This window comes from Scardinius erythrophthalmus (assembly GCF_964197995.2).
Source record: "Scardinius erythrophthalmus genome assembly, chromosome: 16".
Classification (NCBI taxonomy): domain Eukaryota; kingdom Metazoa; phylum Chordata; class Actinopteri; order Cypriniformes; family Leuciscidae; genus Scardinius; species Scardinius erythrophthalmus.
In genome coordinates, this window is record NC_138236.1 from 21,902,823 (window position 1) to 21,930,811 (window position 27,989).

General features: G+C 38.5%; 1 protein-coding gene across 1 annotated transcript; it reads left to right on the forward strand.

Annotated features, from left to right (window-relative positions):
- The first annotated feature begins 13,062 nt into the window (after positions 1–13,062).
- On the forward strand, positions 13,063–26,283 carry pitpnc1b (phosphatidylinositol transfer protein cytoplasmic 1b). The gene is made up of 9 exons (XM_081389196.1): positions 13,063–13,507; positions 16,151–16,299; positions 18,326–18,431; positions 18,720–18,791; positions 21,569–21,661; positions 24,131–24,286; positions 24,378–24,441; positions 24,638–24,724; positions 25,124–26,283. The coding sequence occupies exons 1-9, from the start codon at positions 13,460–13,462 to the stop codon at positions 25,282–25,284; spliced, it is 936 nt and encodes a 311-aa protein (XP_081245322.1). The 5' UTR covers positions 13,063–13,459; the 3' UTR covers positions 25,285–26,283.
- Positions 26,284–27,989: the final 1,706 nt, after the last annotated feature.

Below are 27,989 nucleotides of genomic sequence, written 5' to 3' on the forward strand. Positions count from 1 at the left end.
TCTCTCCACCTATCTCCAGCTCCCTCCTCTCTCTCTCTTGCTCCTCTCTCCCACTCTCTCTCTCTCCGCTCTTTTGTTAAAATTCAGTATATGCACCTCGTCACCTAGCAACCGTCAACCGTCAACCTCCCTCTCTCGAGCGCGCGCGCGCCTCCCGCTTCTCTCTCTCCCTCTCTCTCCCTCTCTCTCGCTCTCCATCACTTGCGACACGTGTTGAATGCTAAACTTAGCGGTGTGGAATAATATTAATAACTGGGTGGCTCGAGGTCTCTTCCTCTGCCTCTCACTCTCTCTCCCACTCCACACACACACACTCACGCCATCGCGCACACACACCTCCTCCTTTCGCTCGCGCATATCATCATGCAATATAAATATTTACTAGAGCCACTCAGTCCTCTGTTGCATGCCCCCCGCAGCCCCCGTCCGTGTCTCTCTCCCCTCCCATCATCCCGTACTGCGAATCAATGGAGCCGTGTTGCCACTTCTGCTTCTCCGAGCAAAACGGAGAGGTGTGTGTCCATCACGCAGTCCATCCGTTTCACTAGACACGCGTGTATCCATACAGCAAAGACAGGGGAAAATACGCACCGACCGTGAGCGCGCGCGCGTGTTCTGGAGAGTGAGTTACCGTTGCTTATGCCGAGAAAATGGATGGAGTAAGTAGCTTGAGCTGCAGTCACCGTATTAATACATTATTTTATACGATTTTTTTTTCTTCGTTAAGTGTTTTTATTATTTCACTGGTTAGATTTTTTTTTACCTCTCTTTTTATATCTTTGGTCTACTGGAAGTGGTCGCTTGTCAATCGATTAATAAACCAATAACTCAATCGTCCGTGATTAATACTGACACTGTGTTTCATTTAGTTAGCTCTGATGATAAATGGTCAATGTTTTTTCAGAAGGTCACTGACTGAATCCCAGCGTGACGCAGCGCTATTGATGAAATACCGTTCAGCCATTTAAAGCAGTCGTTTCCAACCCTGTTCCTGGAGGCCCCCCAACGCTACACATTTTGGATGTCTCCCTCATATAACACACTCATTTAAAGTATTGGAGTACTCTACTAATGAGCTGACGAGTTTAATCAGGTGTGTTTGATTTGGGAGACATCCAAAGTGAGTACTGTTGGGAGCCCTCCAGGAACAGGGTTGGGAACCAGCATTTTAAGCATTACTAAACATTCTGTTCCGTTTCCTCATCTCCACTGAAGAAATTTATGTTCAATGCCTGAGTGTAATGCAAGTTAATTCATATCTGCTTCATTCTTAAAGTTATTAGTTATTTTTATCAGGCCCTTAAAAGAACTCGAGCCAGTTGTAAGCAACTTTAAGTTCAAACACAAAATTCTAAAGATGGCTGTGCGCTTGTTTCTCTGGTGCATAAGGTCTATTTGACAAATAAACGTACATTTCATATTATGCAACACATTACTTTCCTTTTTGCTTACAACCGCAGTGAAGTCTTCCCATAAAGTTATAGCTTAATTTTTTTGTTTTGAATGACATGAGGGCCGGTGAGTATAAACGATGACAGAGTTTTCCATTTTTGGGTGAACTGTGGTGAATGGATGTAGCGTCAGATCTTTCCTTCTGTATTGTGACACATCTGATCTGAGAGTACAGATTTATAAAAAAATTAAAAAAATGATTAAATCTATGGAGAGGACTTCTATGCATCGGTTGCTGATTTGATTTTGAGAAGTGGGCGTCGCATTCAAAAGTCCTGTATACGTCACTAGTAGAGAGAATTCTGTCGTTTTCACTGGAAGGTCCCAATATAACATTTTGATTAAACATTATAAGGTAAAAATTGTTCACAGATGTATAACATGCATATAGAAAATAGAAAAACATGCTTACTGCAAGACTACATGGTGCAACCGAATGAAGTACAGGCTTAGTTACAAACTTACCAGTAGTTACTAAGCCCCAAATGTAAACTTTACATCCCAATTTAAAGAAAGTGTTCAACCAAAAGTTTCATTATAATTATAATTACCCTCATAATGTTTTAAACCTGTATGACTTTCTTCTGTGGAAAGGCCGATGAAATTCAACGGCGTCAATGTTGTATTGGACACCATTGAAAATTCAGCTGAAAGATTTTTCCACAGAAGAAAGAAAGCCATACAGATTTGGAACAATATGGGGGTGAGTAAATCATGACAGAATTATTATTAAAAAATGTTCATACAAATGGACTGGTTCAATCTACCCAGGTCATAACAATGATTTTTGTGAGAGAACAAGGGAACCAGTGTTGTAGTTGTCAGGTTGCACAAACCCACATATCAATCATCAGTCTGAATCTCATTGGCCAGCGACAGATGTCAGTTGAATGGTTCACAACATAAACTGTCAAAGTGACTGAGTGTGATATTGAAGTGAGAGCATGTTAACAAGTTTCATTCAGTGGAATTTATGTTCACACCCTATTCACCCTCTTTCTCTCTCTCGGTCTCACTCTTTGTATATGTGTCCTGTTGTTTGAGTTACAGCTCAGAGCACAACAGATGAGTAAACATTGATAGTCACAAGTAAATCCCATCAAATCAGATTGGGGAATGCAAAGGCTGCGCTCCCTCCTGCCCTCGCTCTCAGTTCCTCTTTTTCTCTCTCTGTAGGCGTTTCTTTCATTCTCTCTTCGACTCCTCGCAAAGTCTGATTAGAGTTGATAAAAAAAATCCCATTTAATCAAGTAAATAGTAGATGGAGGAATTGAGCAGCAGTCCCAGAGGCACACACTGGGCCTTATAGAAATCATATTGAAGGTTCGTACAAGCCTTGGGATAATAATACGGACTACGACATGGCATCTGGCATTAGTGTCGGATAAAACAAGCAGACGTGAGGGAGAAGTGCAGAAGAAACTAATAGGAGAACTAAAGAGAGAGACTGCCTGAGGGAAGATGGAGAGAGTGAGAGCCCTATTCAGCAGTGCCACACAGACTTTCCTTTCGCACTGGGAGACCTCGACGACGATTTAATTTCTTCTCAGTCCTAGCTGTAATAGAAAATAACCAAGTACTTTCGCGCAATAGCTGTCAGCGACCTTCTGAGAAGAATAGGGCTAATCCTTTACGGTGCCCTCGCAGAACGGCTCGGTTCAAATCCGCTACATTTCATTTCTTGAATAAATTTTCTTCCTCTTAAAGATACATATTTTTTCCCCTCTCACAGTGAGACTGAACTCTGTCTTTGACTGGGCCTGTGTTAAACGTAGACTCGAAATTAGGCTTTCACCAAAGAAAAAAAAAAGAGCTACAGAACATCATATTCATTTTCACAGGCGGTAAATGATGGGCTTTGTAATCCCGAGCTAATTATCGCAACAAGCGCAAATGTACATCACCGTTTTTCAAGTATCCACATTTCTGAATATCTAAAGACTTTGTATGAATAATTCTTTAAGACTCCTCGCTTGTGTTGGTACAGTATAGTCGGAGGGTTCAAAAGGAGCTGATGGAAGCCACAAGAGCCTTTAGTCCCTGCGGTCATTTCTCTGATCACTTATGATTCCATTTAAACAGTATTACTCTCAACGAACAGCTTCACCCACGGATAATGATGGCATGATGCCGCATGTTTCAAGATCCTTCTTTCTCAAGAGGTATTCAACAGGGTCGGATAGAGATTCGATGAGAAGATTGGAAAGCCCTTCATCATCCAGAACACCAGGGGTTTGGGCTTTATCCCAGTGTGTGCCAAGTTCTCAGATATATCAGTTAAAAGTCCCAACCAATCAGTGCTCTATAGCGGTCTAAAGATGCAGAGCCTCAGCCATTATGAAGTGAACATTGTTCTATCCACTCTGGTTTATGTTTAAGGAATATTCTGGGTTCAGTAATAGTTGCTAGTTAAGCATGGTCACACATTAGATTAGGGTCCAATTCTCGCTCTTAACTAACTATTAACTATGACTTTTGCCTCAATAAACTCCTAATTAATGCTTATTAATAGTAAGTAAGGTAGCTGTTAAAGGTGGTATCAGCGATTTCAGGCCCAAACATAAATGATCAAATTCATCTAATATTTCCTAACGATCCGCTAGCTGCCCGCCCCTTAAGCATGCTGTCAAAAAAAGTGTCTCTCTAGGCAGCCTAGGCTCTGAGATCTGCACACAAAAACAGTTGGTATCAACATCACTCAAAACCAAAATAAATAGTGTTCCAACCAATCACCGACAGGGGCGGGTGTTGTGAGGTTTTCGCATGCAGCCGTCATAGGCAGCCGTGCACGAGCGCAAAACCTCACAACACCCGCCCCTGTCGGTGATTGGTTGGAACACTATTTATTTTGGTTTTGAGTGATGTTGATACCAACTGTTTTTGTGTGCAGATCTCAGAGCCTAGGCTGCCTAGAGAGACACTTTTTTTGACAGCATGCTTAAGGGGCGGGCAGCTAGTGGATCGTTAGGAAATATTAGATGAATGTGATCATTTATGTTTGGGCCTGAAATCGCTGATACCACCTTTAAGTTTAGGTATTGGGTAGGGGATGTAGAATAATAAGGTCATGCAGAATAAGGCATTAATATGTGCTTTATAAGTAATAAACAGCCAATATCATAGTAATATGCATGCTAATAAGCAACTAGTTAATAGTGAGAATTGGACCGTAAACTAAAGTGTTGCTGACAGCATTTGTGGCATAATGTTGATTACCACAAAAAAGAATTTCCACTTGGGGAAACTGACAATGGAAGTGAATGGGGCCAATCCGTAAACATTAAAATACCCACTGTTTCAAAAATAAAGCAACAGAACAATGTGTTAACATGATTTTAATGTGTGTGCGTGGAGGGGTGATCCTATTTTGAATGAAGTTGTCCAATTGTCCAAGACAACGAAATGCCATAAACCCTGAAATGGCTGTAACATTATTTCAACAGCTTAACAGCTAAAAAAAAACAAAAAAAAACAAGTGTCATTACGGAAGAATTATTGTACATGCTTTTAAAAAATGATAAGCTTCACATTTTTTCTAAATCTTTGGCCTCATTCACCTCCGTTGTAAGCGCCTCAATGTAACCTTGATTTTTCTAAAGAAAAGTTAGTTACATTTAGTTACATTCTGTTCAGTCAGTCTTTGTCCGATTCTCCCTTGTCTTCTTCTGCCTGCATCACACCATGACAGAAGATCGGACCGCCCAAAATGGACGATAGGGTTAGAATGATCGTCATGGCTCAGGAGAGCCAAAACTTTTTTTATTCGTCAAGGACTTTTGCCGCCTTGCCGTCACCAGCACCCTCAATGACATGAGCCTGAGCACCTTGTTCCGGATCGGGGCCACATTTAACCATCCTATCGACCTCCCAGACACCACCAGACTGGACTGGAGGGAGACTGTCATCCGGTGTCTGGAGAGCGTCGTTTCTCGATCCGGAACACAGCCTGACTCAAGGGATCTTCACGTCATGCCTGCCCAGCCTGAGTCCTCAGCCAAGATGGCCACTGCCTCGCCGCCTCACCGCTTGAGCCCTCAGCCAAGATGGCCGCCGCCTCGCCGCCTGAGCCCTCAGCCAAGATTAGGGTTGGGTATCGTTTTTTTTTTTTTTTTCGATACCGGTGCCAAATCGATACTTTTAAAACGGTACCGGTGCCTAAATGGTGCCTGTACAATAGTTAAAAAAAAATATATATATATATTAAAAAGAAAGCCTCAAAACGATGGTGAATGACATTAAAGAACCTTTTTATTGAAAAAAATAAAATAAAAAAATCTTAAAATTTAATATATTAAAATTTTAGAGTAAATATATTAATATAAGTAATCTAAAAAAAAAAGATTACCCAAATACAATAATTTAACACTACAGTACTAATAACAGCAAAGTAGTCTGTATTCTTGGTATGCTACAAACCAGCTTTAAATTTCAGCAATTCTTTTCACATTTTTTGTGTTCTCTGGCCAAATACGACACCTCTCCTGACTTATTGCATGTCCTGCACAAGGTGAGCGTTATTTTAGAACGCATCATCTTAAATGCCGTGACGCGAAACCCATCGTGGAAGAAGAACGCCGTCATGTTTACAACTGTGACAATGAGCGCTCATCAGGATCAACTGAAGGCTGGATTTTCAAAAGTACGTGAGGTTTGCGGCTCTATTCTTGCAGTAAACTTGCACAACGTTCTTGAATGAATAATTTATTAGATGTACGCCGGTCTGTTATTGTATGGACATTGACTTTACATTTTAACAGAAAACATGACACGGAACAAATAACGAACTGTGACTGCTGAGTGCATCTGTCTCTCTGGCTCAGCACCAGTCAACGCAGATTTGAATTTATAAGTTGATGATCACGCGATCTGAACATTAAGCACACCGGTGTGAACAATCATAAGCGTCAAAGGATTAACTAGCAATCACATGCGATGATTATGTTTCTTACGTCCGTTTCGGAGAACCAGAGGGCAGATATTTCAACCGACAGCTGAGGCATTTAAGTGGCACCGAAATGAGGCACCGAAATCTGTGTTTTGATTCGGTCCGGTTACATACCGGTTACTTAGGTACCAGTTCCATATCGGTGCCAGGTTTCGGTATCCAACCCTAGCCAAGATGGTTGCTGCCTCACCGCCTGAGCCCTCAGCCAGGATGGCCGCCGCACACCGATACCTGTTCCTGTTCCCCATTCTGTTCCTAGATCTGTTCCTGTCCCAAGGACTGTCCATGTTCCCAGACCTGTTCCTGCCCCATGGACTGTCCATATTCCCACCGAGACCGCCCGTCCAGAGTCTCGTCCCACCGAGACCGCCCGTCCAGAGTCTCGTCCCACCGAGACCGCCCGTCCAGAGTCTCGTACCGCCTAGACCACCCGTCCAGAGTCTCGTCCCGCCAAGACCGCCTGTCCAGAGTCTTCTGTCCCTGAGCCTGAGTCTTCTGTTCCCTAGCCTGTATCTGACTCTGTTCCCGAGCCTGTATCTGAACCTGTTCCCGAGTCTGTATCTGAATCTGTTCCCGAGTCTGAGCCTGAGTCTGTTCCCGAGCCCAAATCTGTTCCCAAGCCGGAATCTGTTCCAGAACCTGAGCCTGAGCCGGTTCCTGAATTCCCACCCAGCCTCCCTCTCCCACCTCCTCACATCTACCACCTCTCAACCCTTCTTCCGCCACCGCCTGTCAGCCCCATAGCTCCTCTAGCCACCTTCGGGAGGTGAGGTCGCCGTGGGTCTGCCAGCCTGCAGCTCCAGCCTGGTTGGTGGATCCCCAGTCTCCGCCTCCAACCTCCGCGACCAGGACTCTACCTCGGCCCGTCGATCCATCAGCTCAACCTTGGCTCCTACCTCCCTCAGCTCCACCGTGGCCCATCAGTTCACCCGTTTCTCCAGGCTCCCTTGTCCCCCCGGATCCACCTCAGTCGCCAGAGCCGGCAGCTTCACCATGTCCCGCCAGATCCTCGGCGTCGCCTGGGCTCGTCGGCTCTCCGGCTCCACCCTGGTCTCCTCTCCCACCTGCTTCGCCCCCGTCAGTTGGCCCCCTGGAGTCGTCAGCCCTGCCTCCTCCATGGCTCCTCCAGCCGCCGTCTCCGCCTTGGCCGCCTGCACAGACTGCTCCGCCCTGGCCGCCTGCATCGTCTGGTCCCTCCTGCCCTCTTTCTGCCCTTCACCTGCTCTTCATCCTCCTCCCGCAGTTGGCCTATCTAGGGCGTGAGGACGCGCCTTCCAGGCGGGGGGAGTACTGTCACTCCTTCGTATCCATGGTTACTGTCACTGGTGTAGTGCAGGGTATACGCAGGCATACGGCGTATACCCACTTCTTTTTCAGTCGGCATTGTGTATACCAACTTCTAAATCCCCTCTGATGTGCATGTGAAAACACCCACTCAGGGCCATACCCACCATTGAGGTCCCCGAGGTCCGGACCTCAGTAATTTTTTTGAGTGTAGCCTATAATGAAAGTTGTGAAATAATTGCCTAATATTAACTCTAATTTGGTGCTGCAATGATTCGCCCATCGCGACGATAATCAACTTTCTCATCTGAGCTGCTTCAGCACTCAAACACCCGCTCGTCAATGTCAAATGTTTGATACCAATCAAAGCCAGCGGGATTTATGTTCACAGAAGCGCGGGCCGAGCACAAATCCCAATGTGACGCTTCACGTTTCAGTTAACGATAAACTACAGCTGTTTTTCGATTGAAGTTTTAAATGACCGACAGAAATAATCAGTTTGATCAAAGAGAGTGGAAACTATAAGCTCAATTTAACAACACATGCACCCTTTTAAATATATTGCCATTATTATTATAAATATAATGTCTAAATATATTTGTATAACGTTACCTCGAATGTGTTCGAATATTTGCCCAGTATCAGCACTGGGACTTTTCACAATTTGTATCACTCCGCTTGTCTGTGTTTGCGCAACTTGAATCATTAAGCCAGAAGGTGGCGACAAGTGATTGTTTTTATGAGTGAGCAATTGAACCATTGATTAAAGGGACACTAGGTAACTTTTTAACCTTAACTGAACAGCTTCGGAGTCAGTGGAATGGTTATTTTACTTATTTCGGGTTGAATGGTTGTTGTTTTCGCACCCCCCGTCAGGAAGTATCGCGTGATATCAGGTCTCGCGATGTAACGAATTGCTTGACGGCACTGCACACGTACACGTATCAAGCACTGGCTAGCTATATGCAAAGGGCAACGATAGATTGAGTTATGGCTGAGCCTGTAAAAAAAGAAGCAGAAAGCTAGGAAATCTTTGTCGGAGGACCAATGAAAGAGGAAACGGGAGACTGACCGAGCAAGAAGTCAGACTCGAGTAAATATATCGGACCGGCTTTTTCAGAATGGTGAGAACTGAGAGAAACAGAAGCCTGCAAAACGGATGCTGATCTGGCCTTCTTGCTGTTGCACTTGTAAGTATCTTTGGAATAAACTGTGTTTAATATTTAAATTTCAAGTAATTGCGACCTCAGGATGTTTGCTATTGTCTGTAAAGGTTTTTATTATGATCGCTGTCTGTTACGGGCTTACTAGTACGCTAGATACTAGCGTATAACTTTGATGTTAGCATTGTCATTAGCAAACACGTTTGATTTCTGTAGTTGTTTGGCCGTTCCTCTGTCGGTTTTATTTGTGTAACTTACACTTTTATTTTATGCCACTAAGTCAACGCGTCTGATAATAGGCAATATCAGACGCGCAAAATGTTGCACATATCATGATCGAGCTAGAAAAAACGTTCTGATGTTTTCTTAGACAAGCAAAGGTAAACCATCATTCTACCAGATGAACTTATAGACCTTGCTAATATAACTTTAGACAAATATTAGCCTCCGATATATATATATTTTTTTATGCTCATGCCCATTCTCCCAAAAACAAACAAACACGAAAGCAGTAGTTCGCCTCGTTCATATCGTTCGTTCCCTGTAAAAATACTAGTATGCATGACAACACAATAAAAAAAAAATCACCATCAGTTGGAAAGAAAGTATTGCTTTACTTGCCTCGGTAGACATAACTGGTTTTGAAATAGCCGGTTCCTCTGCTCAGCTGGGTTGCTTGTGGCGAGGGGGGAGGGACAACAGTTTGTTTTTATGACAGAGTGTTTGAAAGCATTTACTACCAGACACTAGGAGGAGCTTCGTAGAGAAAAAACACTCAGACTTGCCTAGTGTCCCTTTAAATGAACAGATTAGTCCAAAAACATTGATTTATTTAGAAAGAAAAAGTAGCTGAAACTGATCTTTGATGCTCATACTAATTGCTCATATGCCTCTGGAAACAGAAGGATTGCATTGGCGTTTTTTTGAAATGTAACATGTATGCAAAATAATCCTTGAATCATTTCTTATTTAAGGCCATTCCTGTTTTGAATATGCGATTGTGTATTGTCAACAATAAGCATAAACATTCTGCATTTCCATTTTGTAGTGTGGATCATTCATTGTGACATTTAAACTGATTCTCATGTTTAAAAATATCTGATAAAATACTTCATGCTACTGCCCACTGACATGCTTTTAAAGCTACTGTTGTCCATTTTTTTGGGCTTCAAAACACCTTAAAATGCACATGTCGAGATCAGGAAAATCTATATTTTCTCGAGGGGGTATGTCCCCGAACCCCCCTAGCAAGATCATTTTTGGGACCTCTGTATTTATAAAACCCTGCATACGGCACCCAGTAAAGACAGTGATGCAGAATAGTTGTCCAATTTTCATGTGTGGATAGACTAAGGAATAGTCACTCAAAATTCATAATTATTTAGTATTAATAAATAATTAAAAGCCAGTATTAATTGCAAAAACTGCATCTTTTCTGTGGCTAATATTAATTTCATAGTGATCCTTTCTCTGTGAAGTCAAGCAGCAAAAGTTAAGTGATAATGTGCAAATACTACTGGCCCATTTTGGGATGAACTAATATGCAAGACTAGTCTTACATGTCACTGTTTATAACACAAAGCTTTCATCCTTTGCTGGCACGCTTAAAAAAAATATTGGGGGCAAAAATTAAGAGTATACCCACTTCTCCAGGCACCACTACATCACTGGTTACTGTCATTTAGTCCATCTGTATCACCTGTGTTTAGTTAATCATCATCATCATCATCATCATCTGTGTCACCTGTGTTCTGTTAATCAGTGTTCATCAGTGTTTGTATTTAGTTCCATTCTGTTCAGTCAGTCTTTGTCCGATCTCTGTCCTACTAAGTGTGTGTGTACCTTCTGCCTGTTTGAATCATATTGTTAGTAAAAGTTTGCATTGGAACTTTTGATTCTCCCTCTTCTTCTGCCTGCACCACACCTTGACAGTGTAAGTAATACTGAGAGAGAATTTACAATTGTGAAACAGGTTTCATTTCATTATTGTGCATCATAATGGTAATCCAGTGCTGGAATGCAAACGAACAAGACCCTTATTGCCTGCAGCAATTTTGGTATTTTACAGTAAAAAAAAAAACACAGAAAGGAAACCCATTACATAAATATTGACTTTGTCCTGCTGATCTCTACTATTAATCTATCCTTTGCCTTACAAAATCCCAGGAATGAGAGCAGCAGATATAGAGTCATTGTTGTAGTGTCATTGGTGTAAAGAGTACATTGTAAATAAAGATCAAAAACGTCTGCACACTCCACTGACACAGTCGCTCAACCAGCTCTCACAGATTCATTCAGAGCACAGCAGGCTAGTTTGTGTTCAGTTCTCCCTCGTTCCCCCCTCAGTTTTCTTTTTCATAGTTTCCATTCTACACTAATACCAACTACTACACACAGGCCACTGGTCTCCCCAAAATAAGACATATTGACTCTGCTGTTGCCTACAAGATGACAGGGTTTAGTTTAGCCTGATCCGGTTAAGCTGATAAAACAATTGAACAGAACAGAAACCGAAAGACATTACCATTCGATCAGAAGCTGAGCAGGTTCCTTCTGTTTGAGGATTAAAGGTGTAAAACTATTGTGCTTTGAGAAGACAACATAGTTATGCTAAGTAAAGAAAACGGGGCAGTTCACAGTGAAACCAAAATAACCAGAGCAGAAAACTATTGTGCTTTGCTGGGGGCGTTTAAATTTCAAATGGGGACTGGATCTGCTGAGTGAGGGTAGGGTGGGGGAGATGAGAAATTGCATAGACTTCCTCCTGTAATGCTTAATTATCTCTCTCCTGTACTTGAGGTAATCTTTAATCAGATGAGCACCATGGACTCCAAGTGGAGTGCCCTGTAGCCGCCTCTGATAAAATTCACACACGCACTGGTTTGTTTTTCCACGATAGTGGGGAATTTTCATAGATTTCTATTGTTTTGTTTAACTGAGCTAATGATATATTGATTCCCTTGAATCCAGTCCTTTACTTTTATACCATTTTCAACAAAAAAAATCAGTAATGACTCAAAAAATGTCATGTGGTATATAACCACTAGTAGTACAACTTTTTCCTTATGTCTTAAATATATGTCAGTGTACACACAAATGTTTTTAAAAATATTTTCAAGAATTTATCTTTACAAATGTCATGAGTTATTAATTCATAAATAATCAGTAAAAGTTTGGGGAGTCACAACACATGGGATTTTGCAACCTGAACTTTGCAAGTTTCTTGTTTTCTTTTAATAAAGCTTTTTTTTTTCTTCTTTACAACATCATGAAAGCTGTACCACACTAATATTACAGACATTTTTGCCTCAAAAATATCAAAATAACTTTAACTCAGAAAGTAAAAAAATAAATGCTCATTATAAAATTATCAGTCAATTTAATGTTATATTTTTTTTTTAATCATTTTTAATGTTTTTGAAAGAAGTCTCAATTTATTTGATCAAAGTACAGTAAAAACAATAATATTGTGATCTTTTAAATGTAATTCATTGCTGTCATGGCTAAGCTGAATTTCCAGTCTGCAGTGTCACATGATCCTTCAGAAATCATTCTAATATGCTGATATGCTCAATAAATATATATATTATTATTATCAATGTTGAAAACAGTAGTGTTGCTGATATTTTTGTGAAAAACCAAGATATATTTTTTATAGGATTCTTCAATGGATGGAAAAAAAGAATAAAGAAGAAGAAAAAAAGAAGCTTTTCAAAAAAGAAGAAAAATCAATCTTTTGTTAGATTTTAAATGTCTTTACAGTCACTTGCTTGCTGAATAAAAGCATTAATTTCTTTAAAAAGAAAATCTTACTGACCCCAAACCTCTCTCTCACACTAACACACGCACGCACGCACACACACACACAGACTGAGCAGGTTAGTGCATTTTGTATTGTAAACAGAGTGTGGTTGTTTAATCTGGGGCAAAGTGATGTTTATTGAGAGAGCAGGATAAAGAGGGAGAAAGTAAAAGTAGGACTAGAAGTATGAAAGATGAAAAAGATGGAGTGATGGTATTGTCTGGGAAACCAGTAGAGGAAAGTAAAGTCAGGTAGAGGAGGGAAGGGGAGGAATGGGCTGAGGCAGGAGAGAAAGAATAAAGATAAGCACAGAAGAAAAGAATGCACACAGGACGGAGACGAGGGGAGGGAAGAGGGAGGGGCAAAGAACATGGCAAGGTTACACATGAACTGCAGTCTGTTTTCTTCTTTAACACAGTCACAGAAAGAGAGAAGTAGAGAGAGGAAGCTTCGGTTGTGCTCTTATCTCTGCAATATCACATTAAACCGTAAATTAAAAACAGAACGGAAGAACTGAATGCTAAAGGAGTGAGTACATTCATGACTCAGAGAGCCAGGAAAGAGGGACACTGAAAGAGAAAGACAGACAAAAGACAGAGAGACTGTGAGAACAATAAAATAAACACGGCGGATACACATTGGCAGAGTTTACAGGACCAGCTCTGACATCAGTGAAGTGAGAGAGGAAGAGGGGTGCAACATTGCTTTACGGAAACCGCTTGACAGTTTCATACTCAGCCTAACAGGCGCTTAAGAGAAACAGAAAGAGAGAGAGAGACAAAAGGATAAAACTAGTCTAAATTCAACCACACCATGTTGATAAAAGAATACCGGATATGCATGCCGCTCACTGTCGATGAGGTAAGTTTGTAACTTTTCACATGTGTTTGGGTTTGCTTCCATATGTTTGTGTGTACTGCAGCTGTCCACATGATTAGTGCATCAAAGTAAACATTATCAAGATGTTTATTCCACTCTGTTTATGCAGATGAAACATTAATCTAGCTCTGTGTATGTCTGTGGGTTGCATTTCATAATCTCCCCATTTCAGCCGTTTTCTTTACCTAAACGGGTTTGACCAGTTATGTATTTTCATTCTAAGTTATCCACCTCAAGGCTAGAAACAAAACACAAAGGCCTTTCCAACAAACAGCTTGGGTTTCTGCAGAAGGGTCAGGGATTGTTTAGTCAATCTATGTTTCACCTTCAAATAGCCCAACTTGTGCTCTTCAGATCAGACAAGCCCAAACAAGCACACCTGACCTAAAAGTCTTCCTTAGAATTCGTCTATGGACTACATCAGCACTAGACCGCATAGTTTCCAGACAGGAGCACCGCCCCCTTTTTCTGGACAAGCTCTGTTGTGCGTACAGACAGCGTTTTTATGCTCCAAGCTTCACAAGGTCTCTGTCGTCATCAGTGACAATGATTGTCGGAATGAGTTTTCGCATTAACAGATTTCAAAAGAATTAGTCCTCAGACAAACAGAAGGAACATTGTCAGTGCTGCCAACACGGTTTTTCAGGAGAATATGTGGAAAAAATTACCCTGAGACATTTTGTGCTCTTCAGTGAATATCAATCTTTAGGCAAAAAAACCCCCCAAATATTTCAGATCAAGCACACTATGACAATGACATTAGCTATGTTTCCACCCACCTATTTAGTGGCTTCCCTGATTGCAACAACTTGCATTTTTATTACAGATATTTTGCACCAATTTCCCAGGAAGTGACCATTTTGTTCACTTGAACACATGGGATGGAAATGTTGCTTTATTTGTAAACGTTTTATGCAAAATTCCAATTTTGCGCAAAAGTTAAACTGGATGGAATGGAAACATCGCTAGTGACGGTTTAGTATTTAAAAAAAGCTTTAAACTGTAAATGTATCATTTTGTTTACATTTTTTACATTTCTTAGAATAAATTAGCCATAAACCGTTATCATAATAGCACATATCACAACATATATTATCCAAAGATATTATATTACAGTAATAAATCAATGTTTGTTTGCAAAATGGCACCTACAGAAATGTAATAATTTAAAGAAAATATTTAATTTATAGTTGACTATAAATTATATTTAACAAATCGAATTTAATTTCATAGATCATTATGGAACAAGCCATTCTCAAAAAATGTAAATTCATGAATTGTATCTCAGTTAATAACATTTTTCAGAATAAATTAGCCATAAATTGTTACATGTTATCATAAATACCACAAAATGTATTCCAAAAATAAAATAAAAAATTAATAATCAATGTTTGATTGCAAAATGGCACCTAAAGAAATGTCATACCTTTAATTTAAATATTTAATTTATAGATGTTTTATTATATTTAACAAATACAATTTTGTTTCATGGATCATTATGGCAGAACACACAGTTTCCAAGAATGCCCTAATTTACATAATAGCCTATATAAATAATAAATTAAATAATAATGATAATAATAATAATATTCACAATTATTGTCAATATTTTCTATTTCTGAAAACAATGTGAAGCACTTTTTTTAAATCTTGATAGCTAATGCTGTTTATTTGGCATAATTGAACTTATATCAGTTGTGACGAAGCATATATCAGAGAATAAGTTGGCATAATTAAGAGTTTACGCTGTCGCAAAACTTGCGCTGGACTAAAGAGACTAAAGTGACACTACTGAAAAAAAAAATATATATATTTCAAATACATTTATTTAATGTTAATTGCTAATTTATTTAATCGCTAAATATATACGACAAATACATTTACATATTTAAATACCCTGCAGTTGTACGATAGGAAAATTAGTGCGATACTAAATTAATATACCTAAAGTCTGCTAAATTGGAACAACTAATTTTGTACTCAATGCATTTTAGTTATTCAGAGGTAATGCTGAGGTCCAACTAAAGATATATATATATATATATATATATATATATATATATATATATACATATACATACATTATATGATTATATATAATTAAGTATATTTGATTGTGCTAAAATGGAACATTTGCAAGTATACTTTTGATACACTTTAAATACCTTGCATTTAAATTATATAGTGATCATACTATCCTTACTAACAGTTATATTAAAACACATTTTAGGCAATAAATGTGCATTGTGCAAAAAAGTAGTACTCCAAAAAAAAGTTTAATTATAATATTTATATCAGACTTACTGTGTGATATGATATGTCAGCAAATATGTTAATAGATTCGTACTATACTTATGAAATAAATGTGTTTTAAATACGTTTTGGTATAGGTTTTTTCACTAGGGGAATTCAACTTCCTGTCATTCCAATTTAAATTCCAATTCAACATCCATGTGGAATGTAGCCAATTCAATTCACATTCCAAATCGTGAGCTGAAAGTGAGCCATTTCTAAAATCCTGGATTTTGCTCAACCTAGCTAAAAAACAAGGCCAAAAAAAAGAGAGAGAAATGAAACATGAGGTCACAAACAGAGGTCAGCAATTTCTCTCTCTCTCTTCCTCAGTACAAGATCGGCCAGTTATACATGATCAGCAAGCACAGCAGAGAGCAGAGCGGAGGAGGTGAAGGGGTGGAGGTCGTCCGTAATGAACCTTGCACAGACCACAAACACGGAGCCGGTCAGATCACAGAGAAACGCATCTACCTCAACAGGTGAGAGCGTGCACACTGCACACTGCACACACACACACACACACACACACACACAGGCACGCATAAGCCATCCTGTTTTGTTCACGGTTTACATCACACATCTGCCAACGTACCAGCGATCAGCTATTATTGATGACTGCAGCTAACACCTTTATGCATGCAGCAGAGCTCCAACCATCTCTCACTTTACCTCCAAAAAAACCTTTTCTCTCCCTTTCGAGCTTCAAGCAAAAATGCACAGCAACATAACCGTCCTAAGGAAGATCACGTAGACATTCAGTCTGATATCATCCCACGCGGTGAACATGCATACACACTTATTGTAATTGCCTGTTTTGTTATATTCTTTACACTCTCGCCCTACAAGGACAGAACACCCCCCCCCCCCACACACACACACACACACTCAGTCATTAGATGCTGTTGTGAATATGAATTACTGCACCTCTAGCAGTAAAGCAAATTTTTCAAGCCATTAATGTGTTAGCAAAGACCAAAAGGGCAGAGCATTAAGTTCCTAATGGTCAAATAAATCTTATCGTGGAGCATGTGAGTCTAATTCAAATGCTGATATTACCGCAGACGAGATCATTATGTGCTGTTTACAAGTACATCATGCTGAACCGCTGCATTGTAATTATGAATAATTTAACTTGTATCATCAAGATACGGGCGTCAAAGGATTGAAATGTAATGCCAGTTGTTTGGTGGGAATGTGCTGTTCAGCGGGACACACTGTGGAAATGTCTGTCACTTCAGAAATGGGGAAAGAGAGAGTGTGAGAACGCGCGGCCACATCCGTGGCGCTCGACACAACTGGCTGACCGTGAATGATCTACATCTTCTCTTCTCCACCCCTCTCTTCTCATCCTCTGTCCATTCATCCATCACTCAAGTCCTCAGGCTGTAAATCTCAAGCGCTGTCTGTGCTGCCTTATCTTACAGTGCTGAGTTCATTATCTCACTCTCTCTCTCTCTCTCTCTCTCTCTCTCTCTCTCTCTCTCTCGTGGTTTTTTTTTTTTTTTTTTGTGAGGGACAGATGGCACCTGACACCTCTGGAAGTGAGACTTATAGCTATTGTGACGGCTGCCTGACCTCTCACCCCTGCACATTCACATCTACAGTGGCTCCAAAAAGTATCTGGACACTTAAGACAAACTTTAAATGATTTTCATTAAACAAGACACAAAATATCAAAACAAAGGGCAACTGCCAACTGCAGACAAACAATGCAAGACATTTTCTCAGAACTAACTTTTTCCAATTAATTTTAGCCAACCATTGAACAATGTACACTGCCGTTCAAAAGTCTGGGGTCGGTAAGAATAAAAATACAGTAAAAACACTAATATTCTAAAATATTACACAATTTAAAATACCTTTTCTATTTTAATATATTTTAAAATGTCATTTATTACTGTGATGGCCCATTTTTGAGTGGAAGGGGAAAAAAATGCTGTATTCGTGCATGTATCTTTAAATGCAAATGAGCTGCTGCTGCTCCAGAAGAGGGCGGAGCTTTTACAACAGTGCCTCCATACTCTGACAAAAACTAAAACATCCGTTTGGTTTTGAATATCATCTCTAACGCAGTGACGCTCACATGACATTGCAGCTCTGCATCAGAATGTCAGCTGTATTTTTATTAACTAAAGTTATCAAAGATTAACAAATACAGTAACAAACGTATTGCTCAAGGTTAGTTCATGTTAGTTAATACAGTAGCTACTGTTAAAAAAATTAAACCTTATTGTAACTTAATAACTTAATATGTTGTGCAGCCTAATTACTTTTTTTTTTCAGGATTGTTTGATGAAGGTTAAGTTTAAAAGAACAGCATTTATTTGAAATGTAAATCTTTTAGGATACTACAAATGTCTTTGCTGTCAGTTTAAGGCATCCTTACTGAATAAAAGCATTAAAATCTTACTGACTACAAACTTCATGCTTGAGTTAAGCCGAGGGTTGTATAATGTGTCTGTTGCGTCATAACATCTTCTCGTTTCCCTTTTTGACTGTGTTCAGCAAACTGCCAACCTGGATGAGAAAGTTTGTTCCCATGGCTTTTTATATAACAGAAACTGCCTGGAACTTCTACCCTTACACCATAACAGGTCAGCCCAAGTATTTTGTTACAATAAATATACCAGTGTTTGAATAGTAATGTGCCGTCACATGGCACATACATCCATCTTGTGTTTTTAATGCACCAGTAACCAGCCGTAACCTAACACTCTATTTCTCTTCTGCATACTTTTCTCCTTCTACGTCCATTGGTGTTTTACCATAGAATACACTGTAAGTATTCTCACATGTCAGCTCAAAATCATGCAGTTTGCTCTTGGCTCACTGACCCACTGAGCAAACAAGATAATCACCTCACTCTCCCTCTTTCTCGTTTCTTTACTCCTTCCAAAAGTGTTCCTTCCTACCGAGGTTCCACGTCAGGATCGAGACACACTTTGAGAATGACAACGGCTGCAGTGAAAATGTGAGTGAGAGAAGGCAACACGCATGCATACACACACACACACACACACACACACACAAATGTGTGTTCTTACAGGAGATAATCCTCTTAAAGGAGGGCGATTCATCAGAGGCTCACGTAGCTGCCGCGTCCTTGTAAAGGCCATTGTGCTCGTGTCCGTCTGTGTAGCACTCAGTAGAAACAGTCATGTAAGCAGATCCAAACAGTCCACCTCACTCCTGTGACACCGGACACCAGTGCCTTAAAAACAGGGCCTCAGGTCAGACTATAGCAAAGCTATAGGGCTCTTGTATTTACACCAACAGAGCTGTTGACGCACCTTCAGTTAACGGACGTCAAACTTATACTTTTATACAGAAAGGATGCATTAAATTGTTCAAAACTGACAGTAAAGACATATATAAGACTTTTTCTTTGTAAAAAAGAAAAAAAGAAAAAAAAATCTCACATTATTATATTTCAAATAAATGCTTTTATTTTGAACTTTCTATTTAAAGAATCCTGAAAAATAATTATCACGATTTCCACAAAAATATTAAGCTGCATATTTGTTCTCAACACTGATATGATAATATTCTTGAGCGTCAATTCAGCATTATTTCTGAAGGATCATGTGACACTGGAGTAATGCCTGCTGAAAAATTCAGCTTTGCCATGACAGCAATAAATTACATTTTCAAATATTTTTCAATAGAAAACAGTTACTTTAAATTGTAATAATATGTCACAATTATAAATGCAATATTTGATGAGCATAATAAACTTCTTTTAACAACATTTTTGAGAAATGTTAACGACCCCAACCATTTAAACTGTAGTTTGAACTCCAGAAACTTTATTTGTCTTTCTCATCTGAAATAAAAAAAATAATTAACAAATATATATGCAATTTGATTGATTTATGTTTGTAGTCTTCAAATTACAGGGATACACAATATATCTGTACCATATCAGCTAATGGAAGATATTAAAGTTTTTTTTAAAATATAGTTTTGGATGATATTCATATTTTATTGCTGGTTAAATGTAAGTTAAATGTAATCTTTGGCTGATTTAAAAATTAATATCCATTTTTCATACTGTACAATATAATTTTGTGATGCCTAAATTCATTTAGCATATAAATTATTATTATTTTATTTTTAACTTATTTAGAAAAAAATGCAAAACAATAATAAAACCATTTCAATTTATTACAACAATAAAATTATTATCATCTTATCAATATTGGCCAGAATTTTCATATTTATTTAAATAAATACATTTGTTTAAATAACTTCTCACTTTTTTGGCTTCTTAATGGGACAATATACTGCAAGGACAAAATTTGTTCTCAGGAGATACAATCTCATGAGTCGCTTTGAGGTTTTTAATGCATCAATAACCATAAAACTGCACTAATAACTGTTTACTGTAGACACTAGACAGTTAAAGTTTTAGGTTTCAAAAAAAAGAAAAAAAAATTCTACTAGCCCTCAGGTCATTTGAGACGCCTACATAATGAAGTGAACAAACAGTTCATTTAGCTGTGTTGTCATGCAGACTTTTTTCTTAGTAGTTATTGAGATGAGATGAGTTATTGTTACTGGTTTGCCGTGTGTTTGTTTGCATACAGCGAATGAGAGAGAGAGAGAAAGATAGAGAGAGAGATAGAGAGAGGGGCCGTTGTGCCCCGGAGTGCGCTCTGTTATTAAGAAACGAAAACTAAGAATTAAACAAGATCCAACCTGCCGCAAAGAAACTCAGAGATTTATGAGTATCTGCCTGTGAGAAAGAAAGAGCGAGGGAGATGGCGGGGGGGAGTTTTGTTACTGATACAATTTCCTCCAACTCATCCAACTTTCTCTCCACACACCAGCAGACACACTCCCTCATTCACATTCACATGACTTAAAGGGATAGCTCACCCAAAAATTACAATTCTGTCATCATTTACTCGCCCTTAAGTTGTTCCAAACCTTAACCTCCAAATGAACACCAACATATCGCTTTTTCATACAGGCACTGCATAGAAGTTTCACAACTCCAGCACATTCAAACAAATCAAAATAATACTGGTCCAAGTGTCAACACTAGTAAACAGCTTTCCTCACGAGGAGACAGGGATAAAAAGACAAAGAGAGAGGAAAGAACAGGAGAGGGAAAAAAGCAGGGGTTTGTTAACCCATAAACAACTTAAAAAAAAAACGACTAAGGTTTTGAAACAGAGAGCCCACAAAAGAAAGATCAGAACGCCACTTATTTCCTTAATTGCTTATTTTTCATTCATTCTCTTCTCTTAGATTCCGGCGGGTGCAAAAAGCACCTGCAATGCTGCACAGTTAAGGCAGCACTCCTTTAAGTTAAGACTTGTTATCTGGTTTATTTCTCCACTGGCCTGCAGTGGTGTGCATAATTCAGTACTTCTGCCTATATAGGCTTGGTTTTGCACTCTTTGTTTCCATGTTTTTTGCATTAATTCAGTCTCTGCCTACGCCCTACGGTCTTTCTGTTATATAGTGTGTCAAGGTTCTGTAATGGGCTACAGAATGTTTAACCGGTTGCATTGCAATGTGTGGTATTTTACATCAAGATTGCTCTGAGCAATGCTGAGCACTGAAACAGCTTCCCTTTTTCTTCAAACAGATGCAGACGTTGGTGCGTTTCTATTCTTCTATGTTTAGACAACTTTAAGTTACACTGTCATATTTTACTTGGGCATTACTGGAATCAGAAAGCAGTGTTTTCTTTGATATATTGTTGGATTTGTCTGATGTTTCCTGATGTCTCCTGTGCAGGTGTTTGGTGATGACCCAACTCCAAAGGACACGGTCTGCTTTTTGGATATTTTGAGCGATCCGATCCCTGATAAGCATTACAAGAAGTCGGAGGTACATAATATACATACATATATGTATAAATACATGGCAAAACTAAATCAGGGGTGGGTAAAATTCAGAATTTATGAGTGGGCTCATTTTCTATTCATGAGTTGGAATGTGAATTGAATTGGCCACATGCCATCGAACGCTAAATTGGGATTTGAATTGGGAACGTCAGGAAGACGACTGTATAGACCAGCAGTCTACATAAGAGGAAATTCATCAGTCTAACACAAGTTTCGTCAAAACATAAATAAATCATTCATTTTAACTAATTATGCCTATTTATCTCCTGATATGTAGGCTGAAAAGTTCTCAGCTCATTAGACTAAACTGAGTCTAAACTGAGTGCCGTCAAGTTAACACAAACATCAAAACAGATTTGACATAAGGGTTTTTTTTTAATGGAAAGTCCCACAAATATAATGATCCCCTTGAGAGAGACCCTTTCCTAAAATATAACGTAATGTATTTTTATGTATAAAGTGCAATTTTTACTTTTTAAAGAAAAATATTAAAGGGATACTCCACTTTTTTTTTGGAAATAGGCTCATTTTACAACTCCCCCAGAGTTAAACAGTTGAGTTTTACCGTTTTCGAATCCATTCAGCCGAACTCCGGATCTGGCGGTACCCCTTTTAGCATAGCTTAGCATAGATCATTGAATCGGACAAGACCATTAGCATCTGTCTCAAAAAAATGACCAAAGAGTTTCTAAGAGTTGCTAAAAGTGGTACCACCAGACCCAGAGATCGGCTGAATGGATTCGAAAACGGTAATACTCCACAAAAAAGTGGAGTATCCCTTTAAAGGTGACTTTATAAAGAAAGGCAGAATCAAATAACTGATACGTTTTCATATAACTTTTTAAATCCATTTAATATATTGAGAAAATTTGAAAATTCTGTGAAATGAAATGTTCTTCCACCATGACATGAAATAATTAATGTCTATACGTGCCATTTCAAATATTGATTGTTGATATGTTGGGTGTATGATAACAGGGTAATTCATACCGAACAATGTTATTATTAAAAGCAACACTTAAGCCTACAGCAGTTAGCTTGTTCTTCCTTAAATTTTCATCTGTATCATGTTCATCATATTTAATTAGAATTAAATTCTCAGCTCAATTCCGAACGGTGAACAACTCTGACACACAAATAAATAAACATCCGGTCTACTGTGTTCTCTAAGGTCCTTGCACCCTTATAGCAGTGCAAATGTCTTCAAAGCTAGTATTTAAATGACACAGCAGAGACTAACACAGCTCTGCATAAGTACGTGTGCACTTCACACAAGTGCAGAAACAAAAACCACAAGACAAACATTAGGCCTACATAAAAAACACATTTGTCAGTGTGCTCTACTTAGAGATACAGTTTATCGGAATCTGCTGCTCTTTCAGTGGACAAACAATACATCAGAGGAAAGCATGTTTCCATGTTCTCTCAGATTCAGTCATGCACAACCTCAAATCCATAACTGTCATATGCCAAGTTAGGAATAAGACAAATCCAAGGATTACCAAAAAAGAAAAACAGACAAAACTATAACTTCTACAGACAAGGGACCAACATTTTAAAATACGGATGGGTGAATCAATACTTCAAATATTATTATATTATTAAGTAGTTGAGACTAATTATGTTCTGTAATTGTCAATTACAGTAATAAATGAACGAAAACAGAGCCTGATAATCTAGTTTATGCCATAATCATTGTTAATGATGGCTTTCAAATATGATGTTTGATTACTTTAATTTCCATTTTATCCTCAGAAATCACAAAAAGCTTTCCATTTAATGGAGGTTACTGGCTATACAACTTATTATTTTAATTTACTTGTCATGCTTTAAAAAGTGTCCAAATGATGTTACTTCTTGAGTGTTACACTTTTTGTAACATAACCCATGCACTAAAATTGTTAGGCAAAAAAAAAATATGGGAAACAGCTAAATATTACATTTTTGCTCAATAAAACCACTTTTATGACAATTAACTGAACATCATTTCAACAGAATATGTAAAAATGATAAAGATTTTTATTGTTAGACAACAGACAAGCCAAAATCGCTCATTTTACGCAGGGCTGAACCCAAAATGTTATGTTTAGCACTAACTACTTTTCATGCTATGTTAATTTTATGTTAGATAATCATTTATCAGACATATCTAATAGGTCACACAACAAAAAGCATGGAATTTGTGCCTCTAACGCTTTAAAAATGAGACACCACATGACCAACTGTGAAAAGTAATGTCACCCCTGCACAGTGAATCATGCACAGCATGCAACACACACACACACACACACACACACACACACACACACACACACACACACACACACACACACACACACACACACACACACACACACACACACACACACACACGCACACACACACACACACACAAGAACAAGCAATAATCTGCTCACTCAGCAGGTAATGTGTATCTACTTAAAACAAACAGGATCTGAGACACTGGGTGTCAGAGAAAACAGGCCGGGGACCCCTAGTGGATGACTGGAGGAACTCCACTACACCCATCATGTGCTCCTACAAAAGAGTCACCTGTAGCTTTGAGGTCTACGGCTTCCAGGGAAGAACAGAGGACTTCGTTCACAGGGTACTGAGCGTTACTCCCATACAGTACATCATGCTTTTAGTCATGTAATCCCATCATGTGTCATATTACTGCATGTTATGATTCATCATAGAACATTCGTGACATTCTGTTGGTGGGACACAGACAGGCGGTGGCATGGATTGACGAGTGGCATGGTAAACGAGACGTATTGTTATGCTTCATTACCATAATTTATCACATGCTCTGTTCATTACCATAATTTATCACATGCTCTGATAAGTACACACAAGAATCCTGATCCCTCACTTGGCACTCAAATGCTGCATGTCATCTGTCTTAATTCTTCGCAAATACCGGCAAACGTATAACAAATATTTGCGTACTATGCAGGAATGACGATCGAGCAGGTGAGAGAGTACGAGAGAAAACAGCAGGAGGAAACCAACTGCCAACTCAAGAGTGACATTACCTCCACAGGTAGAGAAAAAGCAAGAAAAATGCTGAAATTATATTATCAGCATAAGAATTTAATTTGGAATTTAAAAATTAATATAAATCAACATCACAAATTTGCTTAATGATTAGTGACCTAGAAATAGTGCCGAACCATACATTTTGAAAAAATTCATTTTCATTGTAACATTTCTAGATTTAGAGTTTGAATAGATTTTCATTGTAAACTCTGTCATCTCTCACTGCCCTCTATTGGTGAATGTTTTACACTGCATCACAGCTGTTACAGTTTAGTCAGCACAGTGATGCAACTTCACAATTAATATGGAAGTCATCATGACTCATCTAACAAAACTGTTGCAACATGATCCGATAAATCAGAAGCATTTGTTGCAAAAACTGATTTTCTTGTCTGCCTTTCAGACTCTGCTCCTCAGAAGCGACCCAGCTACACTCGCTCCATCTCTGTTACGGATGAATCGTCACTTAAAAAGATGGGGGTAAAGACTGAAGACATGACAGACTCTTCATCCTGCCTTTCCTCCGTCAAAAGTCCCTTGAGATTAAACTCTACCCCGGAATAAAACCCACACGAACCACATCAGTACCACTCCTTGAAACATTTGCCAAAATTCTCTCGACTTGGACTTTCTCTTCTAACCAAAACTGATAGAAAGACATTCCACATTGTCACTCTCTGCTTTCCATTCCCACTGGACTTGCTTGTATGCTTGTGTTCATGCAGAGGTCGACATTCACAAAACATCTTTCTAAAGAATTTGAGATACTATGTAAAAGATTCTGGCCCTCCATGGAGTGAAACCATAGTGCCTTAATGAACTTTTTTCACAGGCAAGCCCACATCACCAAAATGGATTCAACAAACAGTCTATTCCAGTGCCAAATGAACAAGAAGGAGACAACAGACCCACCTGAGCACAGAATGGATATGAAAAGCCTCTATTGACGTAATGATGAAATCAGTAGACCGGTTCAGTGAAACCCAATCATATGGATTCTGGTGATTGTGAGCAACTAGCCGAAATTTCTAGTGGGTTACGGGTTATTGAGACTAACCTTTGACCCTGTATCAATACATTGAAGGAACGTAATTGATTGTTTAGTCGTGCAGCACATAATAAGAACATTATCAATAGTACTTTTGGTGAGAAGATTAAAGACTACAATGGACTGAACATTATCCGTTATTTGACACTTTTCCCACCGTTCATTCGATACATGCCATTGGTGATATTCTGTGTTTGTCTCTGGTTATTCATAATTAAAGGGGACCTATTATGCAAAATGGTGTTTGAACATAAATGTGTGTAGGCAGTGTGTGTAGGCCAACCACCCTATAATGGTAAAAATCCATCCACTCCTTTTTTTTTATCCCCATAAATCATAAGCAGTTTCTCAGAATAAGCTGTTCGCAGTTTCTATGCAATGTGACATCACATTGCTTAGGCCCCACCCACAACTGCTGATGGACTCTTCCCTATTAGCATAGACCTGCCCTGAGTAGGGCTGTCAAACGATTAATCGCGATTAATCGCATCCAAATTAAAAGTTTGTTTTTACATAATATATGTGTGTATGGTGTATAATTATTTTCTATATATAAATACACACACATGCATGTATATATTTAAGAAATATTTGCATGCATATACTGTGTATATATATATATTTATATTATATATAATTTATATTATATATAAATATTTTATATATAAATAACACTTTCTTCTTAAATATATATGCATGTGTATGTATTTATATATAGAAAATAATTATACTCCATACACACACATATATTATGTAAACACAAACTTTTATTTTGGATGCGATTAATCGCGATTAATCGTTTGACAGCCCTAGCCCTGAGTGAGCTGTACATAGTCCGCCATGTTTATCTCCTCGCCAGAGCATTTAACAGCAGCATTCAAGTAAGAAATGTATTCTTATTAATACTATGATATTCAATCAAATGCAGTGAGTGATTTTCCGTTTTTATTTTGTTGTTTGATACATATTAACAGCATTTATAGCAGTAGGTACTGTATATTACGCTGTTTTCACTTTAATACACAGATCTAATATACACATGTGATTTCTTTACTTGCTGTGATTAAGATGATAATCAAAACCAAATAGATGTTTTAGTTTTTGGCAGAATAGGCCTATTCAATGCTCTCGCCCTCTCACTGAAAGCAGGGTGGGGAGCAGCAGCTCATTTGCATTTAAAGATACATGTACGAAAACAGCATGTTTTTCCTTCCACTCAAAAATGGGCATTTACAACAGGTATGAATGATCTGTGGGGTATTTTGAGCTGAAACTTCACAGACATATTCTGGGGACACCTTAAACTTATATTACATCTTGTAAGAAGGGGTATAATAGCCATTGGTTGATAAAACAAGTAGCCCCACCCTAAACTCACATCATTGGTAAAGCCAATGTTGCTATGTCAAGCAGCTCAAATTAAAGGATGAATGTTTTGAAACATGAATTAAAAGGATTTATCAGTATCTGCAGATATTGGATATTTCATTCATTTGATCTATTTTTTTACATTCAGATCATCTCTGCCATCATCTAATACTCACTTAAAGTTCTTTAAGAACTTTAAAAACAAATAATTTAATAACACTGTGAAATATAATTCTGCAACTTTGGCAAATATCTTATCCTCACCAAGGCACCATTTATTTGATCTAAAATATAGTAAAAACAGTAATATTTTGAAATTTTACTACAATTTTAAACATCCGTTTTTGATTTTATTATATTTAAAAATATAAAGCAATGGCAAATCAGTCATTACTCCAGTCCTCAGAAATCATTATAATATGATGATTTGGTTTCAGGAAACATTTCTTATTATTATCAATGTTAAAAACAGTTTTACAATTTTTCTCTGGAAACCGTGAACCATTTTTTTAGGGATCTTCAATGCATAGAAAAAAAAAACAGCATTTATTTTACTTGCTAGTAATTCCTCCCTTCTTGATGAGGGGGTCAAAGACCCCAAAAAAACATCAATAAGATGTGATTTTGTAAACAAGAGTCTGAGCACAGTAATGTTGTAAGCTTTAAGCGTTCTAGAAACTGCATTTTTGCTGTCATCGGTACATTCACTTTTTCTCATCACATATAATTGCAAAGATCCTTGCTGCTGCTTCCTCCTGTGGCAATTGCTGTATTCATTCACTACTAGCGTTTTATTTCCTTCTTTTTATCTCTCTGACGAAGGGATGTGGAAGGCAAAGATTGAATCCATGGT

Coding starts and splice junctions, on each gene's coding strand:
- pitpnc1b (XM_081389196.1), top strand. CDS start 13,460: ATGTTGATAAAAGAATACCGGATATGCATGCCGCTCACTGTCGATGAG. Junction 16,300..18,325: donor AAACGCATCTACCTCAACAG/GTGAGAGCGTGC, acceptor GACTGTGTTCAG/CAAACTGCCAACCTGGATGA. Junction 18,792..21,568: donor ACAACGGCTGCAGTGAAAAT/GTGAGTGAGAGA, acceptor TCTCCTGTGCAG/GTGTTTGGTGATGACCCAAC.